The sequence below is a fragment of the Mobula hypostoma genome, chromosome 9 (assembly GCF_963921235.1).
Source record: "Mobula hypostoma chromosome 9, sMobHyp1.1, whole genome shotgun sequence".
Taxonomy (NCBI): domain Eukaryota; kingdom Metazoa; phylum Chordata; class Chondrichthyes; order Myliobatiformes; family Myliobatidae; genus Mobula; species Mobula hypostoma.
The window spans coordinates 111,038,381-111,056,912 of NC_086105.1; the positions used below are offsets into that span (position 1 = coordinate 111,038,381).

General features: G+C 39.2%; 1 protein-coding gene across 1 annotated transcript; it reads right to left on the minus strand.

The window, feature by feature from the left end:
* Window positions 1-757: 757 nt before the first annotated feature.
* On the minus strand, window positions 758-15,775 carry atp5mf (ATP synthase membrane subunit f). The gene is made up of 4 exons (XM_063058908.1): window positions 15,567-15,775; window positions 9,317-9,424; window positions 9,070-9,186; window positions 758-6,206 (listed from the first exon to the last, which is right to left on the minus strand). Exons 1-4 carry the CDS (start codon window positions 15,595-15,597, stop codon window positions 6,178-6,180), a joined length of 285 nt encoding a protein of 94 aa, XP_062914978.1. The 5' UTR covers window positions 15,598-15,775; the 3' UTR covers window positions 758-6,177.
* Window positions 15,776-18,532: the final 2,757 nt, after the last annotated feature.

The following is an 18,532-nucleotide window of genomic DNA, read 5'->3' on the forward strand; positions in this document are numbered from 1 at the left end:
ACCTAACACCACTTCCCTACTAACATGTATTTCGCTCAGTTCCTCCATCTCACTGGACCCTCTGTCCCCTACTATTTCTGGAAGATTATTTATGTCCTCCTTATTGAAGACAGAACCAAAGTAATTATTCAATTGGTCTGCCATGTCCTTGCTCCCCATAATCAATTCACCTGTTTCTGTCTGCAGGGGACCTACATTTGTCTTTACCAGTCTTTTCCTTTTTACATATCTATAAAAGCTTTTACAGTCCATTTTTATGTTCCCTGCCAGTTTTCTCTCATAATCTTTTTTCCCCTTCCTAATTAAGCCCTTTGTCCTCCTCTGCTGAACTCTGAATTTCTCCCAGTCCTCAGGTGAGCCACTTTCTCTGGCTAATTTGTATGCTTCTTCTTTGGAATTGATACTATCCCTAATTTCTCTTGTCAGCCACGGGTGTACTACCTTCCTTGATTTATTCTTTTGCCAAACTGGGATGAACAATTGTTGTAGTTCATCCATGCAACCTTTAAATGCTTGCCATTGCATATCCACCGTCAATCCTTTAAGTGTCATTTGCCAGTCTATCTTAGCTAATTCACGTCTCATACCTTCAAAGTTACCCCTCTTTAAGTTCAGAACCTTTGTTTCTGAATTAACTATGTCACTCTCCATCTTAATGAAGAATTCCACCATATTATGGTCACTCTTACACAAGGGGCCTCTCACGACAAGATTGCTAATTAACCCTTCCTCATTGCTCAAAACCCAGTCCAGAATAGCCTGCTCTCTAGTCGGTTTCTCGACATGTTGGTTCAAAAAACCATCCCGCATACATTCCAAGAAATCCTCTTCCTCAGCACCTTTACCAATTTGGTTCACCCAATCTACATGTAGATTGAAGTCCCCCATTATAACTGCTGTTCCTTTATTGCACACATTTCTAATTTCCTGTTTAATACCATCTGCGACCTCACTACTACTGTTAGGTGGCCTGTACACAACTCCCACCAGCGTCTTCTGCCCCTTAGTGTTACGCAGCTCTACCCATATCGATTCCACATCTTCCCGGCTTATGTCCTTCCTTTCTATTGCATTAATCTCTTCTTTAACCAGCAACGCCACCCCACCTCCCCTTCCTTCATGTCTATCCAGTATATTCAGTTCAGCTCAGTGTTATTTATCTGCAGGCTGCCCAATTCAAAGTCTCACAAAATGAGCCACCAGAGACGCATCATAACGTTGACTAGAGTCCAAACCACAAACAAGCATCGATTAAACCTTGCCCAAGAACTCTGGCACAGCTCGAGGGGGGGAGAGAGAGACCTTTCAAATGCAGGGACCTTCCATCAGGAGTAGCGAGAGAGATCCGTCACACGCAGACAGCTTCCTCCAGAAGTAGCAAGCAAGAGGCTGGTAAATGGCGCTGAGCACCCTCTTGCCTCGATGATTTCAACCTTCCTTGCCGCTTTAATTGGTGAGATCAGTGAGAAATGGAGTCGATGTTGGGCTTGTGCCTCATCTCCAAGCTTCTTGGCCTTGAGGCCACACACAAGGAGGAAGGTGGTGGGGGATGTTCTACAATATTGTTGCCATTACTGAGACATGTTTAAGGGCAGGTAGGACTGACAAGTCTTTTCTCCAGGTATTTAATTTTCAGGAGTAAAAGGGGAGAGGGTATTGCACTGTTCGTCAGATTGCATTACTTCATTATTGGCATGATATCCTAAATAGCTCCTCAAAAGAAGCCATGTGGTAGGGATTAGAAACAAGGGGAAAGTCACTTAGTGGGTATATTACAGATTTCTCAACAGTCAACCGGAGATTGATGAACAAGATAGTGTTGTTAGATTAGTGGATTTCAATTTCTGAAATATTAACTGGGATTGCCTTAGTGGTAAAGACTTGGGGTTGAATTCTTGAGTTGTGTCCAGAGACTATGTGATTTAGTAGTTAAGGTGAATAATGAAAGAAGTAACATTACTGGACCCTGGGAATATATATGGCTAGTCAGGTGGAGGGAGTGTCAGTGGGAAATTACTTTCTAGATACAGACCATGTCTCTGTAAAGTAATTTTGGAAAAAGTTAGGGATTGACCAGTAACAAAGGTGTTAAATTGTGGGGGAGAGGTCAATTTCATTAACATAAGGAGGTAGATTGGGGGCATCTACTTGCAGATAAGGCTACATCTACACAGTGTGAAGCATTCAAAGAAGAAATAGCAAGCATTAAAGCCAATCTGTAACTATAAGGGTAGGAAGGTGTTTGAAAGGCAACTAAAAAGGTTCAATGGGATCATGAAAATTCTTTTTAATATCTCTCAATATCCTGCCTATATATATGGTAGCAAGCACTAAAGTCCCAATTATAGATGATCGGGGGTTAGAGCAACCTATCATTTAAACAATTACTTGGGTAAACTAATGTGGTTAAAGGCTCTCAAGTTCCACGGACCTGTTGATTGCAATCTACTAAACTTCCTTGAGGGGTCCCAGATGTTGGAAACTGCACATGTAACATGCTTTTTTGCAAGAAAGGATGAAGTCAGAAAGCTGCCAACTATAAAACCGATAACTTCATCTGTCTCTAGGAAATTGCAATGATCTATTACAAAGAGCTAGCAGAAATTTATAAAATCATAGAACAATTCAGTAGATCCAATATAGTTTCATGAAAGAAACTGACAATTTGAGTTTGAGTTCTTTGACGGTGTATCAAACGGGAACTAGTAGATGATATTTTGATATCTATAAGGTTGTTGCCTGCATAAGGGCAGATGAGATTGAAGTAAACATTGATATTGATAGGAGATAAAATGGGTTATTTTTCAAATCTAGTGGAGTGCCATCAGGATAATTGCTGGAACCTCCATGTTTTAAACATAAACAGGTACAGTTGTAAGAAAAACTTTGCGAACCCTTTGTAATAATCTAGATTTCTGCCTTAATTACTCAAAATGTGGTCTGATCTTCAACTAAGCCATGATAATAGACAAACACAACCTGCCTAAACTAATATACACTAACAACCGTACCTCATCTCATCAATACTGAGTACACCATTTAAACAGCTTAGCTTCAAAAAAGGATGTGAACCTCTGGGATAAGCTATTTAGAGTCAGGTGTTGAGGTGAGATTGGAGGTGTGTGTTGTAGAGGTGCCCTGCCCTATGAAAAAGACACACACAGTCAGGTTACAGATGGAGCCTGCTCTTAAGAAAGATCTGTTTATGTGCACCATGTCTGCTCAAAACAGCTTACAGAGAACCTGTAGAGGAAGCAGGAAAAGGCTACAAAAGCATTTCCAAAAACCTGAGTGTTCATCAGCCCACAGTAAGAGAGATTGTCTATAAATGGAGGAAATTCAGTACAGTTGCTACTCTCTCTAGGACTGGGTGTCTTGCAAAGATCACACCAAGAGCACAACATGCAATTCTGAAGGTGGTGAGAAAGAACCCAAGGGCAACAGCAAAAGACCTGCAGAAATCTGTAGAATTTGCTAAAGTCTCTGTTCATGTGTCCACGATAAGAAAAACACTAAACAAGAATGGTGTTCATAGAAGGACACCCTGGAAGAAACCACTGCTCTCCAAAAAATATTGCTGCACTTCTCAAGTTTGCAAAAGACCTCCTGGATGTCCTCTATGCTTCTGGGACAATGTTCTGTGGACAGATGAGACAAAAGTTGAACTTTTGGCAGAAATGAAGGAAAAAGGGCACTGCATATTAACACCAAAACCTCATCCCAACTGTAAAGCATGGTGGAGGGAACACCATGGTTTGGGGCTGCATTGCTGCCTCAGGGCCTGGACAGCTTGCAATTGTTGAGGGAATAATTCAAAATTGTATGAAGACATTTTATAGGAGAATGTCAGGGTAGCAGTCTGTACCTGAAGCTGAAGAGAAGTTGGATGATGCTACAAGATAGTGACCCAAAACACGTGTAAAACAACAACAGAATGGTTTAAAAAGAAGAAATTTTTGTTTTGGAATGACCAAGTCAGAATCTAGACCTTAACCCAATTGAGATGCTGCGGCATGACCTGAAGAGGGTTGTTCCTGCAAGGTATCCCAGAAATAGTAATGAACTGAAACAGTTTTGTATGAAGGAATGGTCTAAGATTCCTCTTCTCCGTTGTGCAAATCTGATTAGCAGTTACAGGAAACGTTTGATGGAGGTTCTACTAGTTATTAAATTCAAGGGTTCACATACTTTTTGCAGCCTGATGTGAATGATTAAACAATGTGTTCAATCAAGACATGAAAAGTACAATTATTTGTGTGTTTAGTTTAGGCAGATTGTGTATGTCTATTATTGTGACTTAAAATGTGGTCCAATCTTCATCTATAAGTAATTAATGCAGAAAACCAGGTAATTGCAAAGGGTTCACAAACTTTTTCTTGCAACTGTATATTGCTGATGATACAAAGGTGAGCAACGTGTAAATATAATAGGTTAAGTGAGTGGATTAAAAAGGCAGATGCAGTACCATGTGGACTTCAGAAGGGAGAATTAAAAAAAAACATGAATATAAATGCAGTGAGCTGACAAAATGTTAAGGGATCTGGAGTCCTACCCAAAACAAAAGGTTAGGATGCCAGTAAAGCAAGGATCTAGATAGACTAATGGAATGTTAGCTTTTATTGCAAAGATAACTAAAAGATGAAAGGTTTTGATGAACTTTACAGTGTGCTGGTAAATTATTGTGTACAGTTTTAGAATCCATATTTATTCCTGTGAGATCTTTTGGAAGCTATGCAAGTAAGGTTTCCTGGGATGGAGATTTTTGATAAACTCTTTGGAGGATATACATAACTTTTCATAATCCATAATTAGCTTATCTACCAACCCCGCTATTTTAAGGGATCTATAGATGTGCACCAATATTGTCCTTATGCTCTATAATGTCCTTCCAATTATTATGAATTCCATTGCTTTGTTTGCCATTGCAGAATGCATTAACCCACACTTTTCCATATTGAATTTTATGTATTGATTTCCTATCAACCTGTTCAGTCTATGATTACATCTTTCAGCCTACAAGTTACACCCACTGTTAAGCACACTGATAATGTTGGTAGCATCTGCAAACTTACAAGTCTCAATTATTAATTTATTAATCAGTAGACCCATGTACATAGAGCTCATGAAACTCCCATGTGTATTTCTAGAAATTCCTGTCAACCATGATACTACTTTGCATTTCTTTGTAATTTGCCATTTTCCCTTGGATACATTAACACACACTTTTATGATAAGTCTGTCTAATAGATCTTTATTAAATGCCTTTTTCATGTACACTACAACTATACTACTCTCATTGAACTCGGAGAATTCACTAATTAATCAGGCAATGCTTTGACCTATTAAATTAATACCAAATATCTCTGATTACCTTTAACTTATTGAATGATTAACTGTCCTTTGGAAATTCTTCCAGTAAATTGCCCACCAACATTATTAGGTTAACTGGCATGTAATTACTTGATCTCTCTTTATAAATAGTGATAATAGTGGTCTTTCAAGCTCAGGCACAATCTTTGTAGAAAATGAAAGTTCACAGCTACTACTGTTTCTTAACATGAGCTCATGAATAACTTTTTTCTTTCTTGTTTTGCACTATTTTTAATTTAACTACTTAATATAATGCATATACTTACTGTAATTGATTTATTTGATTTTCTATATTTATCATCTATTGCATTGTATTGCTGCCACTAAGTTAACAAATTTCATGTCACATGCTGGTGGTGATGATAAATCTGCTTCTGCACCGTTAAAGAGTTTGGGGTATCTTGTTTCCTGACCTGATCAATGATCCACTCAATTACGTTTCTCTTATAAACAATGAATTGGTTTATACTTGGGCCTTTGAAGTAGGTGCTCCCTGGATGGTTTATTTTGCATCAACAATTATACCTCAAATGAAGCCAAATCCAGGCCCACACCATTTAAATTCTTCAAATGAAGAAACTTTTTGTTTTGACAACTAACACTTGCATATAAATTACCAAATGCCAATGGAACATTAGGAAAGAAGGTAGAAGGAAATTTTATTGTCCTCAATTTGTAGAGAACGCTGCCTCCTCCAACTACAATAACAATATTTCAATTCACGGTTTCAGTTCAGCGATGATTATTTGAATTCACTGGTGTAACCATGAAGTATTTCCTTGATCTGTCATGTATTAGTAGAGCTGTTTAGTGATGTTTCCTCCAGCGATCATTCTCTGTAATATACAGGAATAAAACCTATAATTATATATTTGTCATTAATTTTCCATTGCAAGAGTAGTTTTAACTACTTTTTAATTTGAATCTCTGGAGCTAGGTTAATGTGTCTAGAACAGTGCTGTATTTGGAATTTGCAAGCGACACTGCCTCACTCTGCTATTTTGCATTTCTCAGAGGGTGAAAATAGACTAGAAATTTAAATTTTGCCTCTTGAAATTGCTATCAGAGGGAGTTTCTTATCAATACCAAATTTGACATCAACTGACCAAGCTTATTATAAAAGCAAAATTAATACTTTCAACTTAGGATAATCTGCACATTATTTTCTTCAAAATATTGAGAAAAGCTAATCAAAATGAATGATTCCTTTCAAATGAATTAATATCAGAACCAAATATCGAAAGAATGATACAATAAGAAAACTAATTTAGGAATAATCTCAAAATTAACAATAAAGTTAACAAGTTTGTTACGAGAAATACAAGAATCATTTCAGGGGACTAGCATACATCAGCTACTGTTCTAGTTTGTTTTCAGTGATCTTGGAGCAAAAGTAGCAATCTGAACTTGAATGTTTTCCTGAGAAAAAATAATTATAGCACACACACAGGCTGTACCATGATTTAAAAGATGCAAGGGTCTTTCCTTGAGAGAGTCTAGTGTACTGTATGGAATTTGAATTACTGAATTAACTCTAGCAATAAAGGTTAGATTTATTGTCACATGTACGTTGAAGCACAGTTCGAGGATAATGCAACCTGCAGTGTCACCATACAACATAGCAGGCCAAAACTTACTAATCTTAACTCGTATGTCTTTTGGAATGTGGGAGGTACTAGAGCACCACACAGTCATGGAGAGAATCTACAAGTTCTATACAGACATTGATGGGAATTGAAGCTTGATCTTACAGCTGGCACAGTAAAAGATTATGCTAATCACTACACTGCTACATGCTGCCCGAGATCAGGAAGGATACTTGTATGTCATGTGTAGCAAATATTTGTTGGCACTGTTTGCAACCTGCAACAGCCACAGAACAACTAGAGTAACTAGCAACTAGGTGAAGATTCCGAAGTGATTTGTTTTCAGTTAACAAATGTGTGAGGCATGATGGCAAAACAAATCTGAATGTTAGCCAGCTTTTGAAGAGATTAAACAGGTTTGACCTAATCATGGTTCCACTCAATCACAGGATGGAGAAAAGAAGATTACACTGGCAAGCTTGAAAGAGATGGATAGAAATATTTTGTGGACTGTAAATATAATCTTGGTCTAAATGAACTTAATAGCTGGTTCCTTAGTTGTGCATTTTATATCTAATTGTTTCTAGGCCAAAAGCACTGGCCAGAAGCACAAAAAGTTCAGGAATGAATCTGGAAATTGAAACAGTTTACTCTCAGCCTCAGTTTATTTTATAATATTTACGAAAGTCAGTCCTGCAATGTTTGCTGTCATTACCCTGCAGAGACCCAATCATCATTGATATTCTTCTTCCCTCACCATCCAATTAGCCCAGGCTTTAACGTTATGATTCTCAGTCTTCAATGAAGAATCTCACTACAGTACCTGCATTACACTACCCCCACTCCATTGGCATTCACTTACTTAACTGACATCCCTGACTTCAGGCCCCAATCTTTCACGTAGATCTGCCTGTCAAGTCCTCACCTTGTAGAACTCCTTCCTGAACCTGATCCTCCCTGTGGGATTACCACCTGCCTCTCTCCTAGGTCTAACCTTTCCGGCAGCACCCCACCAGACACTTAGCCTGCTGCTGACCTGATCCTCAGCTAATGGCCTTTAAACCTGGTCCTACCAGACACATTTTGAACTGCGAAAACACGCAGAGCCCTTCAACCAGTGAAATATGTCACTAAATACATAGTAGGGAACCCATGATGAAAACAGTGGTTAGCATCTTTCTACAGTGACTGAACATCACATCCATTTAGATGCACAGGAATTTTTAATGAAAAGATTTTTTATGTATAGTGTAGTGGGTTTTTTTTCATTTAAACTTAAAAGTTTTTTCTTTCTTCATGAACTGATGAGGAGAATTGCTGTTTTCTTTTTCATTATATATTATACACTAGCTTAACACTATGTATGATTTTGATAATGTCTATTTTAATCTCTGTATGGTTATTTATATATTTGAGATAATTCTCCTCTTGTTTGTATTTATGTTCCTTTTAAATCAATAAAAAGATTAATAAAGAAGATTTTAAATAAAATAAGCATTTTTAAGAGTTCAAATGTTTCAGCTTCCAGATTAATCTACATTTGATTAGACTGATCTTTATTAAGCACTAGGTAAATGTTAAGGTTAATTAAAATTTGTGCTTTTGCTTCCAGAGATTGCTATCTATGAGATTATTTTTAACATAATTGGCTATACAGTTAGTCTGTCCACATCATAGCTATTGGATACCAGGGATCCCACTGTATCATTGCAGGTATCTTAATTTATCTTGTTGCAATTGTCAAAAATTGAGATTTATGTGTTGTGTAAATGTAACAAGATAAATAATATTAAAATTCTGAGAATAGCTTAAATCAGAAATTAGGGAAGTAATTGGTTTAGAACTATAACCTTTTTCTCATTATATCATGAAACTTGAGGATTGAAAATGAGGTGAAAGTTAATAATTCTGATAATTAAACATTTCCATTGATTGTGGGACCCAGTCCCTGTTAGCAATGTCATTGCTTGAGAATTTCAAACATGACAGGACGAGAATAGAGGAGAGTTGCTTGATTAAATGTGTGGAGCTCTTTTATGAACTCTAGAATACAGGGTTAAACATAATTAAGTAAATAAAATTCAATTTGGTAAGGCCCCTAAGGTCTACTTACTGATGTGGCTGTATTCCCATATGTAGCTGATTACAACGTAGCCCATTAGGAACATTGCAACTCCACCAATCCCACCTTTCTTCACATGGATGTACTTCTTATAATAGGCATTGTGGCCTAAATGATGGAATTAAGAGTGAATAGTTACTAAAGAGAAGCTATGATCAAAAGCAAACTCTTGCTTTTCCTGATTTATGAATTCTTAAGATGGCATTGAATTATACTATGTAACCTGCATCACACTTACCTCTGCAGAGAGCATCGAGGATAGATTTTGGAGAAAGCAGTCGTTTTAATGTCCATTTAGGAACCTCGACTAATTTCAAACCCATGAATTGTCGCTTGACAAGTGGCACTACAAGGCAATCACAAGTTATTTTAAAGTGATGTCTGATGATAAATTACAAGCAGAATACTCAAAGGATACTGGCAATAAGTAGATACAATCAAATATTTCACCCATCAGAAAATTTAAGCACAGCCAGGTACGTCACAAAATGCTGGAAATACAGTACTCAGCAGTTCGGGTAGCAAATGTGTGAGAAATACGATGATTTAAGATCAATGATTTTTCATCAGAACCTGAAATGTTAATTTAGTTTCATTCTCTACAGGTGCTGCCGAACATGTTGTTTCCAGTGTTTTCTGTTTTATTTTAGATTTCTAGTAGATGTAATACTCTGCTCCTGAGAAAATCATCTTGGCCTAGCACCAAACCAGACTTAAATTACATGCACCACTTCTGAATATTAATAATTTTTAATCATCAGCTTGATTCTGACTGACAGCTAAACAAAAACAATCCATCAGGTTTTATGGGTATGCTTCTAAAATCTATAGTCCAGAGATATTACTGGTTTGATCCCCAGCTTTTATTAAGTTAACAGACAGCCCAAGTAGAACTGTGAGAAATACAGTTACTTAGTGTTTTAGTGAGGACAGAAACATCATCAGACAAGCTTGGCATTTCAGATCAGTTCCTGCCAGAGGTTGACGCAAAGTCCAGATCTGGTTGATTGCTCTTTGATATAATTACCTGCAGGTGCTTGCTGTCCACATATCAAACATCTATTTGTCACTGGATGCCACAGAGCTTGAGATAACAATGGAGCATAACAAACAAAAGAATAACATCCACAGTAAAGTAGAAAAAGGGTTTTAATTTCTTCCAGTGTATGACTGCATTGGATTAGCCACATCAATGGTGATTTGGTTTGCTGTGTGTGTTTCTAAATTAACTAGAGAAATAGTACTGGGTTTTTCATAATTGTTAGAAAAATATATACTTTTCCCACAAAACCATTAATATAGTAGGCATAGGGTGTTTCCCTGTTTTTCATTAAAATGTAAACAGTCCTAGATTGAGGACTGAATTTAAGAGAAAACTTCATCTTTCTCCATGTGGAATTGTTAGGCTTTAATGCTGAGGAAAACTGCCAATCAATGCAAAGTACTATGTGGCAAAGATTCTGTTATTTAGGAATGTACAAATTAACTGTTAGCAGTTTGGCCCAATGAGTCTGCTTTGCCAAAATACAATCATGGCATATCTGACCTTTCAACCCCCTTTGCCTATCATGAATCCATCTACTTTGTAATAAAAAACACAAATGTTTTAATTAAATATTTAAATATTTTGCCCTTTGTGGAAGAATTCCAAAACTTCCAAGAAAAATATTCACCTCATCTATTTTAAATAACAGATCCCTTATTCCTAACAGCAGTAAATATTTCTCAAACGACATCACTAAAATAGTTAGTCCTGACAAAGGGTCTCGGCCCGAAACGTCGACTGTACCTCTTCCTATAGATGCTGCCTGGCCTGCTGCGTTCACCAGCATTTTGTGTGTGTGTCACTAAAATAGAGCTTCCACTTAATTTTCACATTGCTATTTCTGTGCACTGGTAGCTATATTCAATCAACGGTGGCTACACTTTAGAAATGCTTCATTGCCTGAAAAGTCCGTTTGGATGACCAAAGTTGTGAGAGGTGATATTTAAATCCAAGTCTTTCTGCAATGAAGTCACTAACTTACAATGAATTCTGCTTTATCAAACATATCATAAAATTCAAATCCTGGTTTTCACCTTGTTTCATGGCTTCAACCCTTCACATTTCTTCTCTCAGACATCTAGACTCTTCTACTTTCAGCTCCTTTGACCAGTGATGTTAATTGCTTCATCCACTTACTCAATGCCTTTAGCTGCCAAGAGCATTTCTCGTTAGTCCTCAGTACCCCACTTTCTTCTTTTTAGAATGTTCTTAAAATCTATGTTGTCTGATGTAGTCTAAATTAATATTTGATAATGCTCCAATGAAATATTTTCAGTCTTTCCTATACTAATGTTAAAGATGTAAATTATTGCAATGTACTGCTGCCTTAAAACAAATTTCACAACATATGCCAGGGATATGAAACCTGATTCTGATTTTAATTCTGTCAATTAAAAATTTATTTTTTAAAAATAAATTTTAACATTTTTATTTGGAGATCAAAGAGATAGATGTAAATTCATTTCTGATCCTTTTACTGAGACGACAGATTGTCATATATAGTACTTCTCAACATGTTTGCTTACTGATAACCTCATTTTCAAAGCTGAAATCTCTCAAATCTCACCAATGCAGGTTAAATTAAATTAGCTTTAAATAGTTTTTCAAAAAAAGTTCTTTTTTCTTCTAGTTGTAACAAGATACTCAACCAATTTGCTTTCAGTATGGAGCTCCTCCAGTGCAGGAAAATACTTTGTTATGAGCGAGAGGATTTGATGGATACTGTTTATTGTTATCTGTGGCAATGACTTCCACAAATTCATGACCCTCTGGCTAAATAAATTCCTCTTCATTTCTGTTCTAAAAGGACATTGTTGTATTCTGGGGCTGTACTCGCTGGTCCTAGATTCTCCTAATTTTGGAAACATGCTCTCCATGTTTACTCTGTATAGGGCTTTCAATATTTTTTTTCCCCAATGAGATCACCCTTCATTCTTCTTAACTCCCTTCATTCTTCTTAACTCCAGTGAGTACAGGCAACACAGCCAAATGCTCTTCGTACATTAACCATTTCATTCCCAGGATTATTCTTGTGAACCTCCTTTGACTCTCTCTGGTGCCAGCACATTCTTTCTTAGATATGTGAGCAGTTTTGGGCTCACTATTCCAAATGTGATCCATCCAATGCCTTTAAAAGCCTCAGCATTACATCCCTGCTTTTATATTCTAGTCCTCTCAAAATTAATGCTGACATTGCAATTGACTTCCTTACCTCCTATTCAACCTGCAAATTAACCTTCAAAGACTCCTGCACTCAGACTCCCAAGATCCTTTGCACCTCTGATTTCTGAATTCACTCCCCATTTAGAAAATAGTCTACACCTTTATCTTTTCTACACTATATTCCATCTGCCACTTCTTAGTTCATTCTCATCTGTCCAAGTTCTTCTGTAGACTCCCTGCTTCCTCAACACCAGCTCCCCTCTACCTTTGTATCGTCCACAAAGCCATCAATTCCATCATCCAGATCATTACCACGCAATATGAAAAGTAGCAGACCCAATACCAACTCCTGAGGAACACCACTTGTCATTGACAGTCAATGAGAAAAGGCCCTCTGTATTCAGACTCTTTGCTTCCTGCCCGTCAGCCAATCTTCCTGAAATACCATGGACGCTGAAATTGTTTAGCAGTCTCATGCACGGCACCTTTCAAAGGCCCTCTGAAAACACCTACTGGCTTTTGTCTATCCTGCCTGTTATTTCTTCAAAGAATTCCAACAGATTTGTCAGGCCAGGTTTTCCCTTAAGGAAACCATGCTGACTTTGGCCTATTTTATCATGTACCTCCAAGTACTCTGAACCTTCATTATAAATAAAGGACTCAAACATGTTGCCAACCACTGAAGTCAAGCTAACTGGTCTGTACTTTGTCTCCCTTCCGTCTTGAACATTAGCAATTTGGAGAACTATTCCAGAAACCAGTGATTCTTGAAAGATCACTTCTAATGCATCCTCAGTCTCTTTAGCTACCTCTTTCAGAACCTTCGGATGTAGTCCATTCTGGTCTATTTCCAGACTTTTCACTGTCTGAAATTTCTCAACATTTCATACAGAGTTATCGTGGGAGGGTATTAATTTTTTAATATGCAAGAAAATACAACATTTAGTGAACAGCATGATACCAGAAAAGAAAAAAAGATGGATCTATTCTTGATGTAGGGAAGAATATTGGTCAGGACAGTGTCCTCTTTGTTTACTGATCCACAAAGTTCATATACTATATCCAGCTAGATATTCACACAGGAGAACAGGAGTCTGTATTAAAAAAAAGTTCCACTTCAACCCCCTGTGATTCCTACATTGAGTGCACCTCCCACAGTTTGAGGTTCCTGATCCAGGGGAGAGATTAAACAAGCTAGGTCTTTATTCCTTGGAGTGTAGGAGACTGAGGAGTGACCTTTATGGAGCTGTACAAAATCACGAGGGGCTTAGATAGGAGTCTTTTCCCCAGGGCTGTGGTATCAAGAACTAGTGGGCGTAGTTTAAGCTGAGCGAGGACCTGAAGGACAAATTCTTCACTCACAGGGTGGTCCATTCCACCCTCTGAGTGAAGAATCTGCAGAAGGTTGTGAACACGGCGCAGCACATCACAAAAACCAATCTTCCGTCCTTGGACTCACTTTACACCGCACGCTGTCGGAGCAGTGCTGCCAAGGTAATCAAGGACATGACCCACCCAGCCAACACACTTTTTGTCCCTCTTCCCTCCAGGAGAAGGCTCAGAGCTTGAAGACTCGTACGGCCAGATTTGGGAACAGCTTCTTTCCAACTGTGACAAGACTGCTGAACGGATCCTGACCCGGATCTGGGCCATACCCTCCAAATATCCGGACCTGCCTCTCGTTTTTTTTGCACTACCTTACTTTCCATTTTTCTATTTTCTATTTATGATTTATAATTTAAATTTTTAATATTTAATATCAATTTGTAATCCAGAGAGTGGGAAGCACAGAATCAAATATCAATGTGATGACTGTATGTTCTAGTATCAATTGTTTGGTGACAATAAAGTATAAAGTATACATGGAATGGACTACTAGAGGAAGTGTTTTAGGCAGGTGCATCAACAACATTTAAATGATACTTGGATAGGAAAGGTAGCTATGGGCCAAATGCGGACAAATGGGACTAGCTTAGACTGGAATCTTGATCAGCATACACCAGATGGGCCGAAGGGCCTATTTCCATGCTGTGTGACTCTAAATACTACTTGACATTAAATCTAAAGAATAAATACCTTCAACTGCTCTACTCAGTACTGCATCAGAGTTTCCACCTATTGTAAATATGGCTGTATAGTTTCCATTGTATTTAAGGGTTTACTGTATTCTTTTTTAGTGCTTTCTATCACTCTGATGATTTTAATAGGATATATTAACAAGTCTTCTCAATTGAATAATTTACCATGAAGAAACCCTAATTTATTACCATCCTACATACAGTGAACATCAGAAATTGATGGAAGCTGCAAGTCCTGTGATCTATTCAAATATTTGTTTTAGCTAAACTGGATAGCAAACATAATATCTACTGCTTATGTACAATTCAAACACATTTTTAATAAATCAGAATTGATTCAGCAATGTCAGGTTAATTTAAAAGTTAATTTGTAGTCACTCCAGTCACAGCAAAAATACTTTGGATAATACCACGGCAGTCAATGCAGTTTTTGACTATGTTAAATGCAATGTATTTATATATTCAAATAATATATATCTACCTAATGACAATGTAACTTGCATGTATGTGCATGTGATAGTCGGGTATCCTTAACACATGGAAAACATAACCAGGTCGTTGGAGATTATGGGGAAGCTAGGGAATGGAGAGAAAAAAAATTGTAAAACGGGAGAAATGAAGAGGGTACAGAAAGCAGTAATGGGAAAAGGGAAGTTGACTCGAAATAAAGGAGGGCCTCAATTAAGAGGACGCATTCAAACTCTTGTTTATGCTCATTCATGTGAAGGTTGTCAAAGTGCACGAGTATTTACATACCCGTGAACTACAGAAGTGCAGCCTGGCGCTCAATTGTAATGAGTTCCTCGCCATTCGGCAAGATACCTCCGACTGCGTCAATGAATCTCCGGCTCCGATTTCTACACTGAGTGAAGACGAAGTTTTTTTCTCTGCCATATACCAAGCCCGATGAATCTAGTTTCCACGGCAACTGTTGATGAACCGAGTACTGTATTTATACTCAACACGACGAACCTCTGCCCCACTACCGCCTTTACAGGGTTAATACTGCCCATGCTTCCGTAACTAACAATCCGTTAATAATTTTCTTCGATATATATTCCGACCTGCCTTTTTCACCCATGGTTTACAGCGAGCACGCAAAGCGGCATGTGAGTGTGGTCTAACACCGCTTCATGACAAACCAAATAAAAATCATTAACATCTTTGCTTTTTTGTCAAACAGAAGAGATATTTTAGTTTACCATCAGGCTGCCGGTGACTATTTATTTTCATATCCAGCTCTTCCTCTGGCCGTGTACTGCCTGTCGGGGTAAGGTTGCTAAGGTAACCACGTGCTAACTGGGCCCCACTCCCGCCCGCATCTCGCACTTCGCGGTCAGCTCCGAGCTGGAAAATCTTTAAAATCAGCAGTAGGCCACACGGATCTAAAGGTTAATTTTAGGGAAACTGCGATGAAATTATTTTATACAAGTATTGGCGATGGGGGAGGGGAGTGGCGGGTAGAAGATGTTTGGCGCCAGGACGTCATGTGATGAAATATCAGCCCAGGTTAGACCTGTGGAGAATTTTAGCCCTGCTCTTCCCTTTAACTGTAATACTTATTGAGTTGCCTTTTATACCTTAGCGTGTGTGCACAAGTGAACAAAATGTAGTTTTTCAGATTAATTGAGAAAAGAGTATGGTTTGGCCTTCATTCAATTGTACATCTTGCTCCTGTTTTTTTTAATGTTAGTAACACTGATTGGTGCTGTTGTCTGACTGACTGCTCCACAGACCTGGTTTGAATCCTCACCTTGGGTATCCTGAGCAGAGTTTGCAAATTACCTTAAACCGACTATGCAGGTCTCCCTTCTCTATTCCACTTTCAGAATCAGAACCTGGGTTGTTACCACTGACATATGTTGTAAAATCTGTTCATTTATGGCAGCAGTACAATGCAAGACATGAACATGACTATAACTTACTAAATAAATAAATAATGCAAAAGAGGAATGGCAAGGTAGTGTTCATGTGTTCATTGACGGTTCAGAAATCTGATGACGGACGGAAGTCACTGCTCCTAAATCGGTGAGTACATCTTCAAGCCCCTGATGATAGGACAGGTCTTGAATGGTGAAAGCCCTTAATGAGGGATGTCCCTTTCTTGAGACACCAGCCTTTTGGTGATGTTGAGGGTTGCACCCATGATGGAACTGGCTGAGGCTACAACCTTCTGCAGCCTCTTTCGATCCTGTGCATTGAAGCCAACATTTGGTGGTGCTCTCCACTGTGCGTCCATTGAAATTTCATAGGGTCTTTGATGGCATGCCAAATCTCTTCAAACTCCTAATAAAGTATAGCCACTGGAATGCTTTCTTCATGATCGCATCAAGCTGTTAGCCAGGAAATTGAGGCTGCTCCCGCATTCCACTGCTTGTGTTCTCCCAAAGTCCATAATCAATTCCTCAGCCTTGCTGACATCAAGTGCAAGGTTGCTGTTGTGACTCCACCTCACTCATGTTTTTTTATAGGTATCCGTTAGTCTCGTGAGACCATGGATTTGTGCCTTGGAAGGTTTCCAGGACGCAGGCCTGGGCAAGGTTGTATGGAAGACCAGCAGTTGCCCATGCTGCAAGTCTCCCCTCTCCATGCCACCGATATTGTCCAAGGGAAGGGCATTAGGACCCGTACAGCTTGGCACCGGTGTCGTCGCAGAGCATTGTGTAGTTAAGTGCCTTGCTCAAGGACACACACGCCGCCTCAGCCAAGGCTCGAACTAGCGACTTTCAAATCACTAGACGAACGCCTTAACCACTTGGCCACAAGCCACCTCACTCATGTATGCCTTCTCATTTTCATCAACGATAGTGGTGTCAACAGTGAGTTTAGAGGTGGTATTTGAGGTGTGCCCAGTCACACAGTGTATGTGTATAGAAAGAGTAGATCTGTGGAATAAACAATCGAGGTGCATCTGTGTTGATTATCAGCAAGGAGATGTTATTTTTGATGCGCACCGACTGGTCTCCCAGTGAGGAAGTCAAGAATCCAACTGCAGATGGAGTTACAGGGGTCCAGGTTTTGAAGTTTGTTGATTAGTACTGAGTGGCTAATGGTGTTGAATGCTGAATAGTCTGGCTTATGTATTGCTGTATCCACGTGTTCCACGGCCGAGTGGAGAACCAGCGAGATTGTACCTCCTATCTGCTTTCATCCCAGAACTACTGAGATCCCCTTCTTCAAAGAAAGGGGCTTCCCTTCCTCCACCATCAACGCTGCACTCACCTGCATCTCTTCCATTTTGCGCATGTCTGCCCTCACTCCATCCCCTCCATCGCCACACCAGGGATACGCTTCCTCTTGTCTTTACCTATCACCCCACTGGCCTCCGTGTCCAGCACATAATTCTTCAATACCATTCAGGGCCTCAAACAGTCCTTCTGAGAGAGGCGACACATCACCAGAGGGGTCAAACTGTCCTTCCAGGTGAGGCGACACATCACCTGTGAATCTATTGGGGTCACCTACTGTATCTGGTGTGCCCGGTGTGGCCTGCTCTATATTGGTGAGACACGATGTACATTGTGAGACTGCCTCACCGAGCACCTACATCCTTTAGAGTAAGCGTGATCTCCCGTTAGACGCCTATTTCAATTCTACTTCCCATTCCCATTCTAATATGTCAGTCTGTAGTCTCCTTTACTGATGAAGCCACACTCAGGTTGGAGGAGCAATACCTTGTATTCCATCTGGGTAGCCTTCAACCTGATGGTATGAACATCGATTTCTCAAACTTCCAGTAATTGCCCCCCCCTTCATCATTCCCTATTCCTGTTTCCCTCTTTCACCCTATCTCCTTACCTGCCCATCACCTCCCTCTGGTGCACATCCTTCTTCCCTTCCTTCCATGGTCTCCTATCCTCTCCTTTTAGATTCCCTCTTCTCCAGCCCTTTATGTCTTTCACCAATCAACTCTTCTCCTCTTCTCCAGCCCTTTATGTCTTTCACCAATCAACTTTCCAGCTCTTTACTTCACCGCCTCCTCCTCTCCCGATTTCACCTATCACTTACCACCTTGTACTTCTCCCTCCCCTCCCCCCACCTTTCTACTCAGACTTCTCCTCTTTCTTTCCAGTCCTGATGAAGGTTCTTGTCCTGAAACATTAACTGTTCACTCTTTTCCATAGATGCTGCGGAGCTACTCTGGCACTTTGTGTGTGTTGTTTCGGAT

What these genes read in the sequence shown, in the direction of transcription:
- atp5mf (XM_063058908.1), bottom strand. Translation starts at nt 15,597, where the DNA reads ATGAAAATAAATAGTCACCGGCAGCCTGATG. An exon ending in TAGTCACCGGCAGCCTGATG is followed by an intron (nt 9,425 to 15,566) that starts GTAAACTAAAAT and finishes ATTGCCTTGTAG; the next exon opens with TGCCACTTGTCAAGCGACAA. An exon ending in CCTCGATGCTCTCTGCAGAG is followed by an intron (nt 9,187 to 9,316) that starts GTAAGTGTGATG and finishes TCCATCATTTAG; the next exon opens with GCCACAATGCCTATTATAAG.